General features: G+C 38.4%; 1 protein-coding gene across 2 annotated transcripts; it reads left to right on the plus strand.

Moving 5' to 3' along the window:
* The first annotated feature begins 6,070 nt into the window (after positions 1-6,070).
* On the plus strand, positions 6,071-22,709 carry CNPY2 (canopy FGF signaling regulator 2). 2 transcript variants are annotated; one of them, XM_015822917.1, is made up of 6 exons: positions 6,071-6,175; positions 7,929-8,039; positions 10,940-11,055; positions 11,882-12,079; positions 14,097-14,193; positions 21,462-22,709. In XM_015822917.1, the coding sequence occupies exons 2-6, from the start codon at positions 7,952-7,954 to the stop codon at positions 21,503-21,505; spliced, it is 543 nt and encodes a 180-aa protein (XP_015678403.1). In that variant the 5' UTR covers positions 6,071-6,175; positions 7,929-7,951; the 3' UTR covers positions 21,506-22,709. The 2 variants fall into 2 exon arrangements, with proteins under 2 accessions (XP_015678403.1, XP_015678404.1); XM_015822918.1 differs by lacking the exon at positions 6,071-6,175 and adding an exon at positions 6,186-6,272.
* Positions 22,710-22,717: the final 8 nt, after the last annotated feature.

Genomic DNA, 22,717 nt, shown 5'->3' on the forward strand with positions numbered 1-22,717 from the left:
ACTTATAAGCCAAAGGCAAATAGATATATATTATATATGTAATTGTATAATTACCTGATATGAGAGCTAATTTAACATTAGATAACTCAAGATAAATAACGTAAGTCAGATGCAGTCCGTGTTCTTGTTTGTCTCAGTTCTTTTGTTCCTTCTGAAACTGATGCCATCTTGCCAAAATTGTTTTCCTCTCCTCTCACAGTCTGAAATATCAAACTGGCGTTTCCTTTTCAGATGAAAATATATTGTGCTGGTTGTCTGAAGAAAATCCATGATTTGGTTATTGGAAAAGTAAGTAAAAAAAATAAATGTAAGATTATTGGTAGTAAATGAAAATCTTGGAGTTGAGAGTTTTGCGTGGCCAATGCTGTATTGAAGACTTGGAAGATCAAGCATAGATTTATAAATTATTTATTTGGGGGTAAATATTAGATTGTTTAACAATTACTGTACTTTGAAATTAGGAGAGTAGCAGTGTAATTTTGGTAAGTTAATACTTTACAGTACTTCTCCATTTTTCTTTGAACTAGAAGAAGCAGCAGACTGTAGAAATATGGAATATTTTAGGGTTTCAGCACAGTTACTGTAGACTTTAATACTATTATTAGCCTATGCACTCATTCCTGTAAAAAGAAAATGAAGAGTATATTGCCTTACCTGCAGAAAACTGCTATAATGAGGAAAATAAATCTTTGTGGTTTATATGTAAAATATCCATCCCTCTCCATCCACTCGAATAAGCAGTTGAATGAACTTTCTGTTAGAACCAAGTTTCTAAAATAATTTTAAAACATACAAATCAAGGCAAGTTTTTTTAAACCTTGGCTCAAATTGGTACAATGGAGACTGTACGCAAATATATTAGTCACATACAACAGTTCGCTCAGATGCAGAAGTTGAGTCACCTACATATTGTTATACTGCCTAATGTCCCAATCATTGTGTCTAGTAGCATGTGGGATTGCAAAATCCCGGGGTCCTGCGCCTGCAGGATGAACTTATTCCTCTCCAGAGGAATGGACTGGTGATGTACGTTGGCCTAAACCAACGGGCCTTGCTTTAGTTTAGGAAACACACGGACAACATGCTTCTTCAGGTGAGATGGCAGGCAAAAGACGCTGAAGCCTCTCCGTGCCTCTCTTTTATTGGTACATTAGCATAATCAAGGGGGGGGTGTACAAAAGGACAATAGGGGGATGGCTCTTCATTGCCATACACAAAGAACAGGAAACTTAAGTCAAGGAGGTACTAATTCAAGGTAAGCTTTTCAGGAGAAATGAAACTTAAGTCAGGAAACGAAACCTAAGGCAGGCAGGTNGGTTCAGGAAAGTTTTGGATACCTCTTTCCTCCACTGCCTGCAATACTACTTTGTGCCTCCTTCTGAGGCAAAACAGCTGCTGCTGAGGTGAAGACATGGATACTAGGCTGGAGTAGAGACTCTGGGAACAACATAACGTTTAACCACTGAAATGTATTTTTAACATGGGGTATTATGATTGGGTGAGAGAGATACAGTCTTCAGTGTTTTTACTGAAAAGCTCGTCTTGCCTTTTAGGAATCTTCAAATATTATAAATTGCACTCATTTTTTGCTGGAAATCAATACAAGTGACCTGCCATCTGTTTATTTGATAGTATTTGGTTCCTGTCCATTATCCTCCCAGATAATAAGCTCTTGTGAGTTGGGCATGAGTTTTTGCATTTAGCTCTTTTTAGTTTAGGTCTGCACTTCTTAAAACTCTTTACTTAATCTTTTTAGTCTACAAATTGGAATGAATATGGTTCATAACTTCCCAAGGAAGGGCAGCTGGGCAACAAGAACTGATGCCATGCTTTCCCGAATAACCTTAGGACTGGCCATTAACAGAGCCTTGTCATGTCCAAGAGCCCTGGTGGTGTAGTGATTAGAATGCAGTATTGCAGGCTAACTCTGCCCACAGTCTGGAGTTTGATCCTGACGGGCTCAAGGTTGACTCAGCCTTCCATCCTTCTGAGGTCAGTAAAATGAGGAGCCAGACTGTTGGGGGCCATAGGCTGATTTTGTAAACCTCAACCCCCAGGTAACAGCTCACTACTACCCATGGCCTATTTGGAACCAGGCTGCATGATTGGCAAGCAGCACGCACGCGTATGCGCAGCTTGACTTGCATGAGTGGTGGTTCAGCGCACATGTACACGTGTGCACACTTCAACTTGCGCAAGTTGAGCTGTGCACGCATGCGTGTGCGTGCTGGCCTACAGCTTGCGCAAGTTGAGCTATGTGTGTGCACTAACCCACTGTTTGCACGGCCCAGTTCCCCTCTCATCTCCCCCAGCTGGGCAGCCAAGCCACAAAGATTGGGGACCGCTGCTATAAAGCTCTATGGGGCGGTATATAAGTCTTAGGTGCTAGTGCTATTGCTACAGCTATTTCCCCCAAAAGTGACACTATAATTTACAGCAAACTTTAGAGAGGTTTCTGAAAACAACATGGTAAAAGTACAAAATCCTAGCTTTTAATTGTTATGAAAGTCAATGGTTTTTAAGCATACATTATTGTGTTGAGATCTTGAAATCTTTTACATTCCAGTAGAACATAGAACATAGAATAATTCAGGCTAATTTTGTCCACTGCCAGGAGTTCGATTCTGACTGGCTGAAAATTGACTCAGCCTTCCATCCTTCCAAGGTCGGTAAAATGAGGGCCCAGATTGTTGGGGGCAATATGCTGACACTAAACTGCTTAGAGAGGGCTGTAAAGCACTGTAAAGCAGTATGTAAGTCTAAGTGCTATTGCTATAATAGGGTTGAAAGGGACCTCAGAGGTCTTTTACTCCAGCCCCCTACCCAAGCAGGAGACCCCATATCAGAGGCTGTTTAGATTGAGCTTCCTGACTATAGTCCAGGGGTCTTCAAACCTGGCCTTTTTATGACTTGTGGACTTCAACTTCCAGAATTCCTCAGCCAGCGAGCCTGGCTGAGGAATTCTGGGAGTTGAAGTCCACAAGTTTAAAAGGGCCAGGTTTGAAGACCCCTGGACTATAGTCACTGCTCCTATTTTGCATCTTCATGCACACAGCCAAGTGAAAGATAATGTCTGTTTATTTTTGAACTGGAAGACCTATACAGATTACGAATGCCAATCAGAATCTTTTGACATTGTAAGAGTCCTATGGGGCATATTTCATGTGTATTTTAATTTAATATCTCTTTCCATATGCATAATTAGAAAACATAAGGGGCTAGCCTAGGCCAAAATTCTGCAAAGCTTGCAGGAAGCTATATATTATCTGGCTCTCGTTTATTTGAAGAAGTGTTAAAATCAGCCTTTATCTCAAATAGATCTAAGCATTTTAAAAGGAAGAGAGTGGTCTTTACCCTGAAACTGTTGCCAAAGTTACAACCATTTTAATTCTAATAAAACATCAGAAGGAATGTCTTACTTTTTCCTTGTTATTATGAATAAATGACAGCTGCTTAAACATTTAAATATGTTTTGAAATGCTTTGTTATGTAGTTGTTTGGCTACTGCCCCACGTTTTTGCTCCTTTTCCATTGCTCCCCTTTCCAAAATAATTGCTTGAATTAATTTTTAAAAGAACTTCATTGTTTACTCTAGCGTGGTGTGGTTATTGAATGTACTATATGAACAATAACATCTATGAATAGTTGGGGAATAAATTTTAACCTTCTTATTCTTTGAGTTTCTCCATGAAGTACAAATGCTTAATGAGATGAAACTGTGGATTAGAAGGCTTAATACTTATAAGCCAAAGGCAAATAGATATATATTATATATGTAATTGTATAATTACCTGATATGAGAGCTAATTTAACATTAGATAACTCAAGATAAATAACGTAAGTCAGATGCAGTCCGTGTTCTTGTTTGTCTCAGTTCTTTTGTTCCTTCTGAAACTGATGCCATCTTGCCAAAATTGTTTTCCTCTCCTCTCACAGTCTGAAATATCAAACTGGGGTTTCCTTTTCAGATGAAAATATATTGTGCTGGTTGTCTGAAGAAAATCCATGATTTGGTTATTGGAAAAGTAAGTAAAAAAAATAAATGTAAGATTATTGGTAGTAAATGAAAATCTTGGAGTTGAGAGTTTTGCGTGGCCAATGCTGTATTGAAGACTTGGAAGATCAAGCATAGATTTATAAATTATTTATTTGGGGTAAATATTAGATTGTTTAACAATTACTGTACTTTGAAATTAGGAGAGTAGCAGTGTAATTTTGGTAAGTTAATACTTTACAGTACTTCTCCATTTTTCTTTGAACTAGAAGAAGCAGCAGACTGTAGAAATATGAAATATTTTAGGGTTTCAGCACAGTTACTGTAGACTTTAATACTATTATTAGCCTATGCACTCATTCCTGTAAAAAGAAAATGAAGAGTATATTGCCTTACCTGCAGAAAACTGCTATAATGAGGAAAATAAATCTTTGTGCTTTATATGTAAAATATCCATCCCTCTCCATCCACTCGAATAAGCAGTTGAATGAACTTTCTGTTAGAACCAAGTTTCTAAAATAATTTTAAAACATACAAATCAAGGCAAGTTTTTTTAAACTTGGCTCAAATTGGTACAATGGAGACTGTACGCAAATATATTAGTCACATACAACAGTTCGCTCAGATGCAGAAGTTGAGTCACCTACATATTGTTATACTGCCTAATGTCCCAATCATTGTGTCTAGGAGCACTCATAAACCCAATTATCAGAAATGTTGATTTTTCTCTCTGATCAAGAAATTGCAATCTTTTTAAAGACTTTACGTGGAAATTGCAATAAAACTTGCCAAATTTCTAGTAATAACTATGGTTTTCAGAAATCTCTTTGAGATCCTTTTCAAATTATTGTTTCAGGTTTGGGGGTGTTTGTATTCTAAATTTTGCACGTTATGGTGATGGGCTGGATGCCAAAACAAAGCAAGATTAGGCATACACTTCAAAAGAGTCCACGAAGTCTGTAATTGGGGAATTAGTCTGGTAAGAACAAAGAATGCTTATTCACAGGGAATATGCACGTGTAAAGCTTGTAATAATTCTGGGTGGTTAGAGGACTGATAAAAGTAATGAAGAGCTACGCATTTTGCAGACTCAGCTAAAAGTTAGGAATAGGGAGGGCCTGGAACAAATAGGATGTGTATTACATAACTCCTGAAGCTTTCATTAGCCAAGGCTTAGGAATAGGGACGGCTAGGGACGGCTAGAGACTAATAGAATAATTGTTAGATTATTACTGAAATGTTTATTAGATGATACTTCTTATCTATCCCACCTTATCCCGCCTTCTGCTTTAGAGAAAATGTACAAAGCTTTCTTAATTCTGTGGCTTGAGGTTCTTGGAGCGCTTCAATAAAAGACAACAAAACCTGCACCTCGTGTCTGGTGTTCTTCATCGGCCTCAGCACCAGGCTCAGACCCGAATTGGGGACACCACCGTATTTATTGGTCATGATTGGATTTGCTATTTCAGTCAAGCAAATGGCCATGAGTGCTGGTAGGGTTAAGATAGTCACACCAGCTTTCTCTACCTGCTGGCAAACAGGTTGTATTCTCACTCATGCAACTATAGACTGGTGGATATGTAGTGCCTATGTCATCTTTTCTATTTTTACGGGTGAGAGAAGTTAGCAGTTAAGGCAGTGTTTCTCAACCTTGACAATTTTAAGGCATGTGGACTTCAACTCCCAGAATTCCACAGCCAGCATTGCTGGCTGTGGAATTCTGGGAGTTGAAGTCCACATGCCTTAAAATTGTCAAGGTTGAGAAACACTGAGTTAAGGAGATACTTTGGGGACATCTGAGCACACCCCCTGTCGTCCTTCAAGGTACAGCCTTTTACCAACCTAGCCCCGCCTATCACTGCCACTTTGCTGCTTTGCTTGCCACGTGGGCCGGGGGGGGGGCTTGAAGGGTCCTTTTGAAAAAAACGAGTCGGCTTAGAAGCGCCTGCGCTTAAAATAGGCTGCTCTCAGGGTCTCACAAGTGGGTGTTGAAAGAAGAAGAGTGGAGCAGAGATTAGGAGTGGTTGTTTCCAAGCGCGACCGAGGAAATGAAATCAGTTCGTGGGGAAAAAAAACCAGGCGGATGTTAGCCACCCCGGAGGGAAGAAGACTGGGAAAGCGCCTCTAACCGGCACTGAGTAGGGGACTCGGGAGCGCGAGGGTCCGCTGTGGGGGACGCCGGTGAGAGCTAAACAGCGGGAGCGATGAGCTTGGAAACGGGGCACCTAATCTAGGGAGAAGTAATAGGGGGGTAGCGCTTACAAGTTGATGTAACGAAGTGAGTAAGTGTAGACGTTTCTGGTTCTGAATTCGGCTGTGCCACGCAGGGCACCGAATGCCTTTGGCAAGGCGGCGGGGCTCTGAAGTTTGGCTCCCGATTTGCACACTGGGGACGAATAATAGTGGCCTGTCTTTAAGAGTTGTTGTTTCTAAAGATCATTGAGATAATATATGCAAAATAGTTGGAATACATATATAAGCGGTGCTTCTGTTATGAACACGTGAGCACTCAACCCTAAACTCGAATTTCGAGAGAGATATTAGATTGCAAATTTCATCCTGACTCGTGGACGTGCTGGTTGAAATTAACGGGCTGTCTGTTATCCAAAGTCTGGAGAAAATCTCTGGCAAAAACACCGATACTGGATAGCAATCCAAGAATGCAAGAATAGAAGTAATATTTTCAGTGTTGGGAGGGGGGGAATTGGGAATTGCTGTAAAAAAAGAACAAAAATGGCAAATTATCAATGTTTTGATAGCATAATTTGTCCCTAAATATCTTAATTATCTAGTTGCCTGCAAACCCTGTCCAATGTCTTTCCTTAACTTACTAATAAAATACATGCTAGAATTACCAAGCTTGGTGGTGAGAATTTAATTTGTCCTTGAGTGTGAGTCAAGCTACATGTATGATTCAACTCTGGCTTTAACTCAGACATTTTTATCAAGATAAATAAACAGTAGCAGCCAAAAAGTGCAAGTAAGAGCTTTGAGGTTTAGGACTCACCAGTTACACTTCAGACTGCACTTTTCAGCATCCCCAATTAAAAAACAATGTCTATGTGTAGAAATAAAATGCACCTAAGAAATCTTGCTACCTCTGTGATGTGCTTCTTTCCTCCACATTGTAAAAAAGCATGTGCATCTAAACTGGTGTAGTTCTATGATGAAACTTGGTTTAGGGTGAGTTAGATTATTATGAGGTTCAACAAATTTGGTGGTTAGGGGTCTACAAAGTGGATCATGGCAGCTGAAAAATGGGAAGATCATAGAAATCAGTGAATAAATTAGGAAAGAATAAAGTAATTGAAGATTTCATTTGAAGACCCAGTAATGTTTAGTAACTGAGATGTATTCTGGATCATTCTTTGCTAGGCTTTAATTGATTTGATAAGCATGAATATTACCTTCAGTGGGCTCTCTTCTGTTTGGAAACAGTTTAACAGCTGTTAAAATATGAAAATGTTTACTATATTTACCAAATACATTTTGTCCTTCATTTTTTTATATGTTAGGCATATACCAAAAAGAGAGATTACTTTTAATTTGATTCTCTATAGAAAGCATAGCAAGCTAGCAAACATTTTATAGTTCTGACTACTATATTTAAATATAAGCAAATAACTGGGAACCTGCAGTTCTAATTGCTGCCTTTTGGCCTGTTGCACAAAAGGTACTTTGTATTCTATACCTGAACTCAATGACTAACTGCTATCTTTCACAATGCAGCTTTGTATAATAAATGGTACTAGAGTCTGGCTGAGTACAGGCATTGATCTGATATTTTAACTCATGCATATATTGTACTTGTGTTTTGTGAGATGAGGATGAGATGCTGAGGCCTTGCAGAAGCTTGCTTTTGGGTTAAGGATCCTTTCCCCCCCCCCAAAAAAAGAGCATTCATGCATCTTGAACTTAACATCTAACTTTGCAGGTTGCTTGCCCATACCTAGAAAGATGAATGATTGGATTTCAAGCACTGTCTGCCTGTTATTGTTATTGAGTAGTGTTTGCGCCCAGAAGAGCCAAGATCTCCGCTGTGGAGGTAAACTAAGCTATTTTTTAAAATTAATGAGTTGATAGAGTACTTAAACATTTTAAAACAGAAAAAAATTTACTGTGGCTTTTAAAATGTGCATCTTCTGGAAAATATTTTCACACTGACTATTAAGGAATACCAGGGCTGCTTGGTTGAATTATATTTTTGAGTGAAGAGGTGTCACTTCTGTGTGTGTGTGTTTGTGTATATATTACATGTTATTCTCTCATTGTTCTATTCAGGATGTGGTTATTACCTTTAAAGCCCTATGGCATGGGTTCAGGATATCTGAGGTCTTGCCCCATTTACTCCAGTGAAGGAGGCTTGTTGTGGCCCCCTTTGGCAAACACCTCCCTTCGACCAGTCCGCTCCCACAGAGAGGGCCTCCTTAGAGTGCCGTCAGCCAGACAATGCCGGCTGGCGACCCCCAGGGGGAGAGCCTTCTCTGTGGCAGCTCCTGCCCTCTGGAATGACCTACCCCCCTGACCTACGTACAATTGCGGACCTGCGCCTTTTTCGCCGAGCCCTGAAGGCCCATCTATTCCGTGCGGCCGGCCTGGCGTAGTTTGATTATGTTTTAGTGGGGGTTTTGTATGGGGTGTTTTTAGAACAGGCCTGTTATTTAATTTGATTTTAGCACAGAAACTATTTATTTATTATTGTGGTTTTTATTATCGCCTGTTCACCGCCCTGAGTCCCGTAAGGGAGATAGGGCGGTATATAAATTTAATAAATAAATAAATAGAGTCTAGGAGAAAAGACTTTTCCACTGTGGCCCCTGTCCTTTGGAAGATTCTGCACTGGAGATGAGATCCGCCTCCATCTTTCTGGCTATCTAGAAGGGCCTTAATACCTGGCTCTGCCAGCTGGCTTGAGGCTCCAATAGGGATGCTATGTGTTGGAAGTGGTTGACAGGGTAAGACCCCATCCCTATGCTATCCGTCTCCTTGGTTTTTAGTCTCTAATTCTCATTAATTTTAACTGTTCATATCTACCTTTTTATCATTTTGTAAGTTACCCAGAGTCCCTCTGAAACCGGCAGCATGTAAATTCAATAAATAAATTAATAAATTGTTATGTGGAAATAGAAGGTTGACTCAAGATATTATAATAGAAGATAGAAAAGGATGGCACAGAGCTTAGCCTAACTCTTAGCAGTTTCTCATCTAGTCCCTGGAGTTCTCTCTTGTCCTAAAAAACATCATTTGATACGCATCTTACTTTATTTGCAGCAAAATATATTCCTCTGCTTATACAAATATGCACTTAAGCTGTTTGCTCATGGACCAGAGGCTGAGATAGCTGAGCAAATGCATTATTAAAAATCTTTGGCCCATATCTTATGACTGAATAGGTAACATGCTACATTAAACCAAAACCTTGTTACAATCTACTGACAGAAAAGGGTTAAAAAGCCTTGTGCCTTATGTCTTCACTTATGCTAGAATGAATTTACTTGGCAGGGCTAGTAGAATTTATCTTCAGTCCTTGCTTTCCTTCTCCTAGATAAATTCTTCTTTAAAGCCTAATGCTTCCCTCAGACAATAGTCTCTCCCATCTAATTGCAGAATTATTTCCCCATTTTTCTTTGTAGACTAAACAGTTGGCTTTCATTCGAATTCTGCATGGCATATACAAAAAGGCTGCTGAAAACTGGCTTCCAAATAACTGTTTGAGGTCACTAGATAGTGCCAATGATGTGACTTAACAGCAGAACTGCATATCATTTCTTGTAGTTGGTTGCACACTGGACGTTTTATGCCATTTGAAACATATTTTCCTCTTAACTAGGAAGCCGTAACCGGGAACTGATGTTCTGCAATACTTGGAGAGCTGTAGGTTGCTTAGTTCTACATATGTGCAGAAGTATTTCTTTTAACTTGAGAAGCAAGATTATTAGACCTATGCTAGAAAATACCTTCAGGAAGGGATCATATTAACACCATCCTTTTCCTGCTATTCCTTTTGTCTTGCATCCTAGCTCCTGATTTAAAGCATTATATGTTATAATCCTGCTTGCTTATTAGTAGAAGAAAAGAAGAGTAGGAAAAGGAACTTACTTCATCTAGTAGTTAAGATGCTGGCCTAGAAACCAGGAGTTTCTAGAAACTAGCTCCCCCCCCCACACTTAACCATGAAAGCTGGCAGGGTGACTTTGGGCCAGGCATTACCTCTCAGCCCAATCCACCTCACAAAGTTATTGTTGTTTTGGAGAAAATAGGAGGTAGGACTATTAGGTATGTTAGTGCCTTGAGTTAACCAGAATATATGTATGTTGATAAAAATATAGTAATAATAATAAAAATAACATTGCAATTGGTACTGAAGGCAAAGAAGAATTTGGCTATCTAACTCCTTTCTTGCTGTCTATATTTCCTTTTCTGACATAGACTCTAAATTCTTTGCTGAGGTTACTACTAAATACATTTGTTACTAGGCATAGACACAGTCCCTAGCAATGATTCCATCTTCAGCATGCTGTGTTATAAATAATGCATTTGTTCAGCTGCCAAATGCCGAAGAGCGTTCTTAGCATCAGAGGAAAATCATGGAGTTAATGCCTAAGTGATGGCTAGCTAGAAAGAAGAAAAAGAAAGAAAGGTTAAAATGGGACAGATGGTCATTTGACTGACAATTAATGAGAAGGAAAAGCTGCTTTGAAATTTAGTTTAATCTGAGTTTGCTAACACTAATTTACTCTCCTTTGTTCATTTGCTGAGATCTTCAGCTGTGATTATAGGTTTGTAAAAGATCTGGTGATTCAGTCCAGCACCACAAAAAATGGAAATAAATTGTGAACGTATGGAAAATCCTTATTAAAATTGTCCCTTAACTGTTCTATAGATAACTGTATTGTTCTTGATAAATAATCATCTCACTGATTCCTAAATGATGTTTGCTTTTAGCATGCCGGGCTCTGGTGGATGAGCTGGAATGGGAAATATCTCGAGTAGATCTGAAAAAAACTATCCAAGTAGGCTCCTTCCGCATTAATCCTGATGGAAGCCAGTCCATAGTAGAGGTAATACATTCCATACTTGACATAGATTAGTTGAATCTTTGAAAACTTCCATTACAATTGCTGAAATGGGCAAACTGTGAAATGGTTAAAAAGCTCATGTGAGGGAAAATTTTAAATTTCTGATGAAAGAGTTTTAGAGTTTCTTTTTACCATGGTTTCCCCTGCCAATGTCATACCCAATATATTGTGAATGATATAATTAAGAGCTTTTCTTTTTATTTCAATACTAGCTGTACCCGGTCACGTGTTGCTGTGGCTCAGTCTGGTAAAAGCGTGTGTTGCTTTTACGTCCAACAGATGGCACTGTTTTTCACAAAAAGCATGTTTTTACCTGTCACAGGTGTGACATCTATATAATATAGGTATATAACAACACACGCGTATTTGAATGCAACGTTGTGTCAAAATTTCAAAGCAATCAGTGAAGAACTTTCGGAGATTTAAGATTTTGAACAAACGAACATTTACATTTTTATTTATATAGATTGATGAAAATATTGGAGCACCATCCAATAATTATAGTCAGAAGATTATATCATACTGTAAACATATAGTAACCTACAGTCAAAACAGTGGATTAAAATTTAGTGGTCCATTGTCTACTAAAAACAATTACAGCTGCAAAAATAATAAGTAAAGTTAAGACATTATTTTACTTATGAAGTATCTGATGATTATTCTTCTATAGCATTTGTGAGAGTTTTCTAATATTTACAGATCATACTTTGTATCTCCTGTGCCAGACTGAAGAAGGATTTGCAGTTGTCTCTGATAGACAGGGAGAGCTTCTGTCATCTATTTAAAGGAAGTATTAATTTGCTCTTAGGTGCCCTATGCCAGATCTGAGGCTCACCTGACGGAGTTGCTGGAGAACATCTGTGAAAACATGAATAACTATGGTGAGAAGGTGGATCCTTCAACTCACAGGAAGAATTATGTCAGAGTGGTCTCCTTTGATGGGACCAAGATGGATCTTTCTGAAACCAAATATGATGGTGATGTGACATCAAGCTTGAAGTTTGCAGTAAGTGATCCAGAAGGCAAAGCTAGATTAGGAAAGATGTCCTTTCTTTTAGAATGATGCTCCTAATTGTGACGTATCACTTTTCTGTACAGCCACACATTAGACCAGGAGAGGCATCTTAGCTCATTATTCTGTTCTAACAGTGGACAACCAGATACCTACAGAAACATATGAGTGAGACATAAATGCAAACATTCTCTTGTAGTAATTATTCAGTACAATCCAGTAGATGTTCTCCTTAACTTTACCAGCAACTGCTAATGAAAGACAAGCTTCACAGCTTAGTGAGAAATTGTTGAACTTGCATGCATAAGATTTCAGAAGAACTCGAAAAGACACAATGGATTTTTAACCTTCTGCCTTTCTTTATTTGATTACTTTACTTGTAATCTGTCTCAATGTAAACTGTAGCTGTATAACCATTCCCCATTTCATCCCAGTTTATATTTTACAACAGTCTAGCTATTTATGCATCTGGTGAAGTGAGTGCAACTTATGAAAGCTTATGCCTTGGCTTATGCCATAGACCAGACATGTCAAGCTCGGACACGTCACGTGACGTCGCGAGATATATCGGGAGTGTTTTGCCATTGCCGGCAATGGGGTTGGCGCAGCTTCCAGATGATGCGTCCAGCCCGTGGGCCGGCAGTTTGACACCCCTGCCATAGACTAACACAGTGGTTCTCAACCTGTGGGTCGGGACCCCATTTGGGGTCGATCGACCATTTCACGGGGGTCGCCAAGCAAGGCTGTCTGCCATTTTTTTTGTCCATTTTTTTCCCCTTTTCCGGCGGGTGCCTTACCTCCCTTGGGCTGGGCCAGCTGGTGGTCGGCCTGCTCCGTCTCTGCCGCTTGCCAGCTACGCCTCGGCCGGCGCAGGGAGCGGAACCACGCATGTGCGGCGCTCCCGGGCAGGGAAAGTCCTCGACTTACGACCGGTTGGGTAGCCCTCGACTTACGACTGGTTTAGTCCTTGACTTACGACCGGTTTAGTCCTCGACGTATGACCGGTTTAGTCCTCGACTTACGACCGGTTGGGGTCGCGGCATTAAAAAGGTTGAGAACCACTGGACTAACAGTTTTCCTCTTATGAGATCTTAGTAGTGAAGGGTTATGATGACAAACAGGTGACATGCTATTTATAACTTTATGGCTATAGCCAAATTCTGGTTGCATGTTGTGAAAGATAGATTGAGGAAGCAACATTGATTTCTGAGGCATTGCTGAACTCCATAGTAGTCTGTGGTTCACATGCAGAATAGCCCTACGAAAATACAAGTATATCTTAGGAGGAGCTTTATAAAATGACAGGGCCATCTCCTTTCCCTTCTGCCTCTAAAACTTTTGGAATTTTTTCCTTGCATAAATCAAGAGCTACATGATTGTCAGTCTTTTTCTTAGCATTGCTGTTTCTTAAAAGCTCTGCCTGCTTCAAGAAAGTTGGTTCAGAAAATGTAAGAGCATAACACCGCTTTAACATAGCCAAAGTTGAAAATTATGTAGCTGCTTTAATCAGCCAATTCATTAAGGTGGCCATGTCCTTGATGCAACTTCTGCGTGGAAGCCTAAAAAAAAGACACAGCTGATTTAGCTGTACTCCTGTTCTTGTGTGCTGACGCACATTTTCCAAATCATTTTCTAAGCATACACAATCTTATTGCCCATGTGTTCTGTGGTTGTTCTGTTGTCGAGGGAAATTTGGAGAGTTGTGAAGACATACATATTTGACTTCCACATATAATTAATGGGATTGCATCAAGAAAGTCAGAATAACCTGTTGATAGCTTCTGAAAAGAATAGGTTGTATTATGCCAATTAACTACCTCCCCTTCCTCCCAATGAACTGTGTTTTCTCTCTAGTGCAGTTTGGCAGAAGGAGTGAGTTGTGGCAATTGCCTTGAGTTGAGTTGGTCTAGGTTTGCTGGGCTTCAAAATTGGCTTAATTGGCCAATAGACCTGGGAGAATAAGAAGCAGAGGTATGAAAAAGCTGCTCATTGAATTCCTTGGTTCTCACAGTGCGAGAAAATAGCTGAAGAGTACGAAGATGAGCTCATAGAATTCTTTTCCCACGAGGCAGAAAATGTCAAGGACCGGCTGTGCAGCAAACGAACAGGTAAGCACAGAATCAGAAGCACTGTTGAGTTTTAAAAAATATGCTCTGTCATGGCTTTATTTGACCATCTGTGGGGTATATAAGGCAGAAACCGGTCTGTAGTCTTTCACTTATTGGCAGATTAAAAGCATGCTAATCGGTAATAAAAAAGATGCAGTCCATACGTACTCAAGCCTGAAAGCTGGTTGACTTTGGCTATCGTTTTCTCAGCTCATTCTACTCATAGGGTGGTCATTATAGGGGAAATAGAAAGAGGGACTCCCCTGTATGCTGCCTCAAGTTCTTGGATGAAACATGGACTTTTCATCAAATGGAATGTTCATCGTTGGTCAACTGACTTAAAATTTTAAAATATTATTAAAATACTTGGAAAATATTTTAGTTGGTAGCTGCTAGGAGGGCACTTCTCTTTTTTTTCAGAAAAGTTTTGATATTTTTTTATTTATCTCAATTATTTAATCGCACATCTCACCAAAAACAACACTCTGCAGTGTACAACAATTTATTGTCTGTTTGTACTGTTCTTAGGTATTTAAGTATATATAAAATGAAAACACCTCTTCTGTTATTACCACCACATACATACACTGCTTCATGTGTTGTGTGTTTGTTCTCTAAACTTCTCTCTTTTTCATGATACCATCAACTCCATCCAGTAATGAGTTTCCTGTCTTTCCCTTCCTCTCAACTAATTCAATCTTTCATCTTTTTTTCCCTAATTGAATCCTCATTCATTTTCTCTATGTGACCAAATTATCTCAATGTACTTCTTTAGTAGTGAGCACTTATGCAATGTTTTGTTGGTTGGTGAATGCAAAAATAATCCAAGCTTGTTCACAGTGTATGTTTTCTCTAAATCAACAGATGTGTAATAAATAAATAAAGAGGTAAGATAATGAAGGCAGAAGGAAAGGAAAAATGTTGCCTATGCTTAATTTAGAATCTGGCTTTTAACCTAGATGTAGCACTCCCGATAGAAGACATCCCTTAATAGAAAAAGTCCCTGTTCCTGATATTGTAGTTGTACGTCTGCACTTCATTTCAGACATCACACCAAAAGTAATCATTTCAAATGCAGGTCAGAATTCTAGGTAGCTTTCAACAGACTGAGGAACAGCTCTTTTTTGGGCTGGGGTAATAGTTGAAATCCTTTTGGGTCTGTGAATACTCTTCTAGCTTTGAGCTAGTGATTTTCTTTTCAGCCAGACTTACCTCTTGCATAAAATATAAAGAGTTGAGGAAAAAGAATTCATCTATACCATCCCAAGCTCCTTGGAGAAGCAATAGCACACAAATGAACATGACAAGGCAAGAAAAGATACTATTAACATTAACTTCTGGGTCCGTTGTTCAAAAATATCTTTCAATATGTCCAATGTTAAAATATTTTGCTTCATTCTGCAATTGTAAATCGAGATTGAGTATTCGCTTTAATTGTAATATTTACAATTCCTTTTAATTCCTTTTAATTTAAGGTCCATTTAATTCCCTCTAGTGTCCAATTTTTAAAGTCTTATATTTTTTTTTAAAAAAAACACCATTTTCCCACACAAAGGATTCTTTTTAATTAATTCCTAAATCGTATTTCAAATTTATCTAGACGCTTAATCAGTAACTTTCTAAAATCAAAGTTTTAATCACCCTGCTGCTGCTTATTCCATTTTTTTTACATTTGTAAACCTGTAATTAAAGGTTGTTTCACTAAGGATTGAAGAAAACTCAGTCCTGTAAAATCTGTCAATCAAAAGGTTCCTAATATCTGAAAAGCAGTTAAATAATTTCTGACAGTAATTAGAAAGTGAAGTATATTAACTTAGTATCCTTTCAGAGGTATCAACCCCCAGTACCAAACCGAGGTTTATTCTCTCTTCAACTATAGCTCTAAACCTTCTGGAGACCTGCTGCCTGGACCACTTGTGGGAAATCTCAAGTCCTTTCCTTGTCTAGAGAGGAATTATTGAAGACCTGTGTACTCATTCGGACAAGATCTAGAGTAGAGTAGAGTAGAGTAGAGTAGAGTAGAATAGAATAGAATAGAATAGAATAGAATAGAATAGAATAGAATAGAACCTTGGAGGCCTTCTAGTCCAGCCCCCTGCTCAAGCAGGAGAACCTATAGCATCTCAGACAAGTGACTGTCTAGCCTCTTTTTAAAAATCTCCAGTGATAGAGCGCCATGATTTCTGGGGGCAAGCTATTCCACTGGTTAATTGTCCTCACTGTTAGGAACTTTCTCCTTAATTCCAGGTTGCTTCTCTCTTTGATCAGTTTCCAACCATTGTTTCTTGTCCTGCCCTCTGGTGCTTTGGTGAATAACGTGACCCCCTCTTCTTTGTGGCAGCCCCTCAAATACTGGAATACTCTCCCAGTCTCCCAAATACTTATCATGTCTCCCCTATTTCTTCTTTTCTTTAGACTAGTCAAACCCAAGTCCTGCAGCCGTTCTTCGTATGTTTAAGCCTCCAGGCCCTTGATCATCTTAGTTGTTCTTCTCTGAATTTTTTACAAACTCTCAACACCTTTTTTTGATATAGTGACCAAAACTGGCTGCAGTATTCCAGGTGTGGTCTTACTAGGGTTTTATAAAGCGGTACTAATACTTCGTGTGATCTTGATTCTATGCCTCTGTTTATACAACCCAGGATTGTATTAGCTTTTTTGGCTGCTGCTGCACACTGCTGGCTCATAGTCAAATGATCGTCCACTAGGACTCCAAGGTCCCTCTCACAGCTACTGTTTTTAAGCCAAGTCTTGCCCAGTCTGTACTTGTACCTTTGATTTTTTTCCTGCTTAAATGTAAAACTTTGCTTTTCTCCACATTGAAACTCATTTTGTTGGATAGGGCCCATTGTTCAAGTATGTCAAGATCTTTTTGGATCCTGAGTTTGTCTTCTGGGGTGTTGACTACTCCTGCCAGTTTGGTGTCATCTGCAAATGTGATGAGTTCCCCTTCAATTCCTTCATTTAAATCATTGATGAAGATATTGAAGAGTACTGGGTCTGAGACGGAACCTTGTGGTACTCCACTGCTTACTTCTCTCCATGTGGATGTAGTGCCGTTGAGGACTACTCGTTGGGTATGGTTTGCCAGCCAGCTACAGATCCATCTGGTGGTGATGTTGTCTATTCCACCTTGTTCTAGCTTACCAAGGAGTAGGTTGTGGTCTACTTTATCAAATGCCTTACTGAAGTCTAAGTATACTACGTCCACAGTATTTCGCTGGTCTATTAGTTTAGTCACTTTGTTGAAGAATGAAATAAGATTGGTTTGGCATGATCTATTTTTAACAAACCCGTGCTGGCTACTAGTTACAACTTTATTTGCTTCTAATTGTTCGTAGATCTATTTTTTGATTATCTTTTCTGGGATCTTCCCAGGTATTGATGTTAAACTGATTGGTCTGTAGTTTCCTAGGTCCATTTTTTTTCCCTTTCTTGAAGAAGGGAACCACATCAGCCCTTTTCCAATCCTCAGGTACTTCCCCAGTGCTCCAGGATTTTTGAAAGATGTGGTGCAATGGTTCTGAGATAACATCTGCCAGCTCCTTCAGAACTCTGAGATGTAATCTGTCAGGCCTTGGTGATTTATATTCGTCAAGGTCGGATAGGTTTTCTCTTACCATTTTCTTGCTTATATTAATTTTTGTTTCTAATTTGTCATTTGCATTCGGGGTTTTTTGGTATGTTGGGCTATAGTTTCTTTTTGTGTGAAGACTGATGCAAAGTATGAGTTAAGCAGCTCTGCTTTTTCCCTGTTGCCTGTTATTTCCTTGCCATCTTCTCTCTTTAGTGGACCTACAGTTTCAAGACTGACTTGAAACAGGATTTTTAAAACGATAGGCTATAAGAATGACATGGTAAAACATGTTACTCTGGGCATACAAAAGAAATCAGCTGATGTCTTAATAATTAAAAAAATTACACAAATAACAAACCAAGAGAACGACTTGGATAATTTTACTATATTGGATTTATAAAAAGCATGTTAATGTTTTGAAGAATTTTTTTGAGAATGGACAAAGTAAAATTGAAAAGAAATTAAGTTCTATGACATTTGAAGGAATTAAATGTCAAGATTGTTAGAAGGAATATAAAGTTGGTTTATTTGATTGAAATAAATAGATATGTTAAAATAGATATGTTGTTATCTCTGGTAACCTCAATGGACAATAGGACTGAAATGATGAGATTTATGGATTTGTTTATAAATAAGTGATAGGACATGGGAAGAAGAGATCATTTGCTGTATTTTAAGAGAAGGTGATAAGTTACTAAAATTGTTTATACTTGTTATGAAGTTGGGAAGTCAATTCTTTATATATTTTCTTTTTCTTTACTATATTCTTATTTTTTCTCTTTCTCTTTCTCTTTTTTCCCATTCTTCTTTTCTGCACTTTCTTCTTTTTTATTCTTTTTCCATCTTGCATTAGCTTTTTCTGTTGCAATTATAATCTTTAATAAAATTATGATTAGAAAAAAAACAAAGCAAGAAATGAATATACTTTTAAAATCTTTTTCTGTTTTTCTCTTTGGCATTTCTACTTCTAATTGGCTGATTTCAAATTCTAGCCTGACCAATCAAACTGTAATATTGTATGAGGAGTCTGGAGTCTGTGTTTTTGCATGTTGTGATTAAATTAACTTTATTGCTGCAAACATGCAACTATATTAGATAGAAAGGAAAATGTTTTCCCCATAGGATCGCTGCCTCTGGAATAGGACTGAGAAAAAAAAAGATCAGTTATGTACAAATAAGGGTTGGGGAGCCTGGTTTCCGGTTCTGCGCAGCTAGCGCACCAGCCGAGGGATCGATCCGATCCGATCCCTATGGCTGATTTGTCTCTGTTTGGGGACCCTAAATGGGCCCAAAGCCACCCCGGAGAGGTGGCAAGGAAGGCCCCGTCGATCCTGGGGAGACGGTGGTCGATCTGGACGTCTGGGGAAAGCTCTCCAAAAACCGACAGAAGAAAGGCTAGCGTCATTCATGCATCTAGCTAGCCCAAGGTATATGCAGCCGAAGCCAAAAAGCACTAAACTAAGCATGATTGTAAACAGCGTGACTGAACTGGGTAAGAATATTGTTTTTCTCTCTTCTACCTGACTGATTTCCTGAGAAAAAAAAAGAAAAAGCCCCAGAAGTAAAAATCCTCCGAAAGTGAGGGGGGTGTCTTTGTTCCACCCTCCTCTGAAAGAAAGCGGCGAATTAAGTTTAGGGGGAAAAAATTGAAAGATGGACTGGATTTGTGACGAGGCAACCAAGATGACCAGATAGAAAAGAAGCACGATATTGATGAGATTATTATTGGTAGAAATTTTAGAAAAACCTTTATATTTAATTGTTACCTATCAAATTAATAAGAATTGTATTAATTTAGGTTGCAAAGAGAATATTATTGGAAGAAAAGAAAATTAAGCAAAGTTATAATGTGGATTTTGGAATATAGAAATTAACCGATAGTGATTACTTTGTAAATATAAATCCAGATAACACGCTGTTTACCAAATATCAAAATGTTTATATTAAAAAAATCAATAAAATATATTTTTTAAAAAAGGGTTGGGGAGCCTTTCCAGCAACTCCAGTCTTTATGACTATGGAGAAGAATCCTGGAATATCAAAAGAATGGTATAAGAGTACACCAGATTTTCCACTCTCCATTTGGTCCTCCGTTACATATTTTACAAAATGGAGGTTTACCTAGTGCCCTAAAAACTCAAGCGACCTTTCTCTGGATTGGGAGGATATTGAAAACTGCTTGCTGTCTTTTATAACTGTATGCTATATAACTTAAACTTGTAGAATAAATTATTTTGTCTTCTTCCCTTCTGTGCGTCTTCCTGGCTAGGAGATGACAAACGTCCAGTTGCCAAGAAGCCATTTAGAAAACTGACTTTTTCTGTAACATTGACTTATTTTTGGATTGCGTATCTGCCTGTGCTTGTTTCCACCTGACCTTTGCCCTTTTGTGTTTGAGAAGTGGAAACTTGCCATGGTGCTACAGCCAAAGAGCAGCAGCTTTTTTCTGACCATTAAAGCACGGTGTAGTAACTCCTGTTGGCTGTGATTTCAATTTCATAAGTCTTTGTAGCAACTTGCTAAGAAATTAAAATAAAAACCTTTATTTCTATGCTAAAGCCTGGCAAAGGAAAAAGTCTATGGAAAATTACATTCTTAAGAGTCATATAATGCTTTTAAGTGCAGCTAGATTGGCTTGAAGGAGTGTCCTTAATAACTGACGTGGAGTGAAATCAATTGCATAGTCACCTGATGATCTGTCCATATAATCGGTTTGCCAGAACCCTTGGAATTGCGTGGCATGGCTAGAGTCATAATTATTCCTACTGATTAGGAAGATAATAAGTACAGTAAACTCTGATCCTCTGCCAGTCTTTGAGTCATCAGTGATTTAGCTTTCAATGTGAAAAAGGAAATGTAGATGGAACTCCATACAAAAATTGTAAGTAGGCCTCTTAAGCTAGATAGACCAGGCTTTCAGGAAAAAAATTATACGGCTGGCAGGGGTGCAGGCAAGATTTCTGAGTCATAAGTTTTGTAGGCTTACGGAACCAGAGATTAATTAAAATGAGAATATTACATCTTTCTGATGAGCCTTCCTCTTGTCCAAAAATAATAATTTGAGTCACTATTAGAATTTGGAGATAAGGTTTAAAACGGGTTGATTTATAATTACAGAATCTAAGGTGAGAGAAAGGCAGGCAGGCATAAACAAGATTAGTCCTAAGAAAAGGCACAAATAGAATAATTTCACCTTAAGTGTTGTCTTTTTGGAGTGTCCTTAGATGATTAATCAAAGTAAAATCTAAATATGCGTATATAATTATTCAAAATAATTAGCAGGATTCTAAAAATAATTGATTGCAAGATGTGGTTTTTAAAACTCTGTGATTGAATAAACCCCATCTGGCTTTGTTGGCAAATGGTAAATACTACATATTTTACAAAGCATAATGATTTTGTTTGTAAACAGGTTTAGCAAAGTGAAACAAGCTACATTAGATTTAGAACAGTGTTTCTAGATCTTGATAACTTAAAGGTGGATAGCCTTGAATTTCCAGAATTCCCTGGCATTAGCCCAGCTAGGGAAGTAATTCAGATTCAAAAATTGCTGAGTGTAGAGGTATGTTTACTGTGATAATATTCTTGGGAACAGCTACTGATATTATATTGGATAAGTGTAAACTAGTCATGCTGGCTAGCTGTACGTTCTAGTTCTTCTAATAATAAAAACCTACGCTTTTTTTTATAGATCTCTGTGACCATGCCTTACATCTCCCACATGATGAACTGTGAAGTGTAAAGGTTGACTGACCTGGTAGAAGACTTTGCCCAATTCTTTGTAGACTACATCCCTTTTTACAAGCACTTGTAATTATTGTCCCAGGAGTTGTCTTTCAATTTGGGGGAAAGTGCAGAACATCCTAGAAACTGAAGATTGTGTATCAGAGGAGAGCAAAAAAAATCCCAAGACAAGTTTCTTTGTAGAATTTTCTGAAGCAAACAGAAGATGATAGATCCAACATTTGACTTTTTTAAGCACACACTAATTAGATTGTTTTGTAAAAGGAAAGAGATTTCTATTATTATCAAAGTCCACTTTGCAGTAGCATTGACACTGTTAATGCATTCTAGTTTTTAAAGTAAAAAAATGCTTTGTGGCTATATGCAAACTCTGACTGCAGATTATCTCAAGCAACCAGCAATACAACTTCCACATTCACTTCCAAAATAGAATTTGAACAGAAGAATCTTGTGAATGTTACTCTCACTCTTGAACCCATATTATTCAAGATCTGGGGCAGGACAGTCATTTGTAAAACCTTTCTCTGAATGGGAAAGATAAATAGAACCTATAGAGATGCCCTCATTATAAAGCCAAAGAGGGGACCATTGTATAGCACCTCCCCAGTCTTCAACACAGCTATGGTTGTGATGGCCATATGGAGGCCACATAACATTGTTACTGTGCAGGGATTGCTCCATACTGTAGATGGAGTATTTGTAGAACATACCCAGTTGGTTATTACATGGTTTAATTTTGTTGTGTGAAGAGCCACCTGACCTCAAAAAGTGGCCTCTAGGAATGATTGGCCATATTACAGAGATTCTACACAAAACATTCAGGTCAGATAGCAAGCCAGTCTATATTGTCTGTATGTGGAGTGATCACTACACAACAGTCTTTTTATTGTCTTTTAAATTATTACATAAAATGGCTGCTACCTTGCTGTGAGATGTGAGTGAGATTCAGGAATCTGCTGATTTGGGGCATCAGACAGTTGGAGAATGGGGAAGATGTACTCTTCTACAGGCTTTTTACATGTTTTATAACAGTTTCTTTTAACCTATGTTTTCATAGAGAGGATAAAATACATTCCAGTGATGGCAAGATAATAAATTGGAATTGGGACCTAGTCGAATTGGCTACTGGTTTTTTTCCTCCATTTGTAATTGAAAAGAATATTAAAGCATTATAGAGCACATTGACTTTACTGCTATTAACAA

This window comes from Protobothrops mucrosquamatus, unplaced genomic scaffold (assembly GCF_001527695.2).
Source record: "Protobothrops mucrosquamatus isolate PMUCROS unplaced genomic scaffold, P.Mucros_1.0 scaffold1725, whole genome shotgun sequence".
In the NCBI taxonomy this organism is placed as follows: domain Eukaryota; kingdom Metazoa; phylum Chordata; class Lepidosauria; order Squamata; family Viperidae; genus Protobothrops; species Protobothrops mucrosquamatus.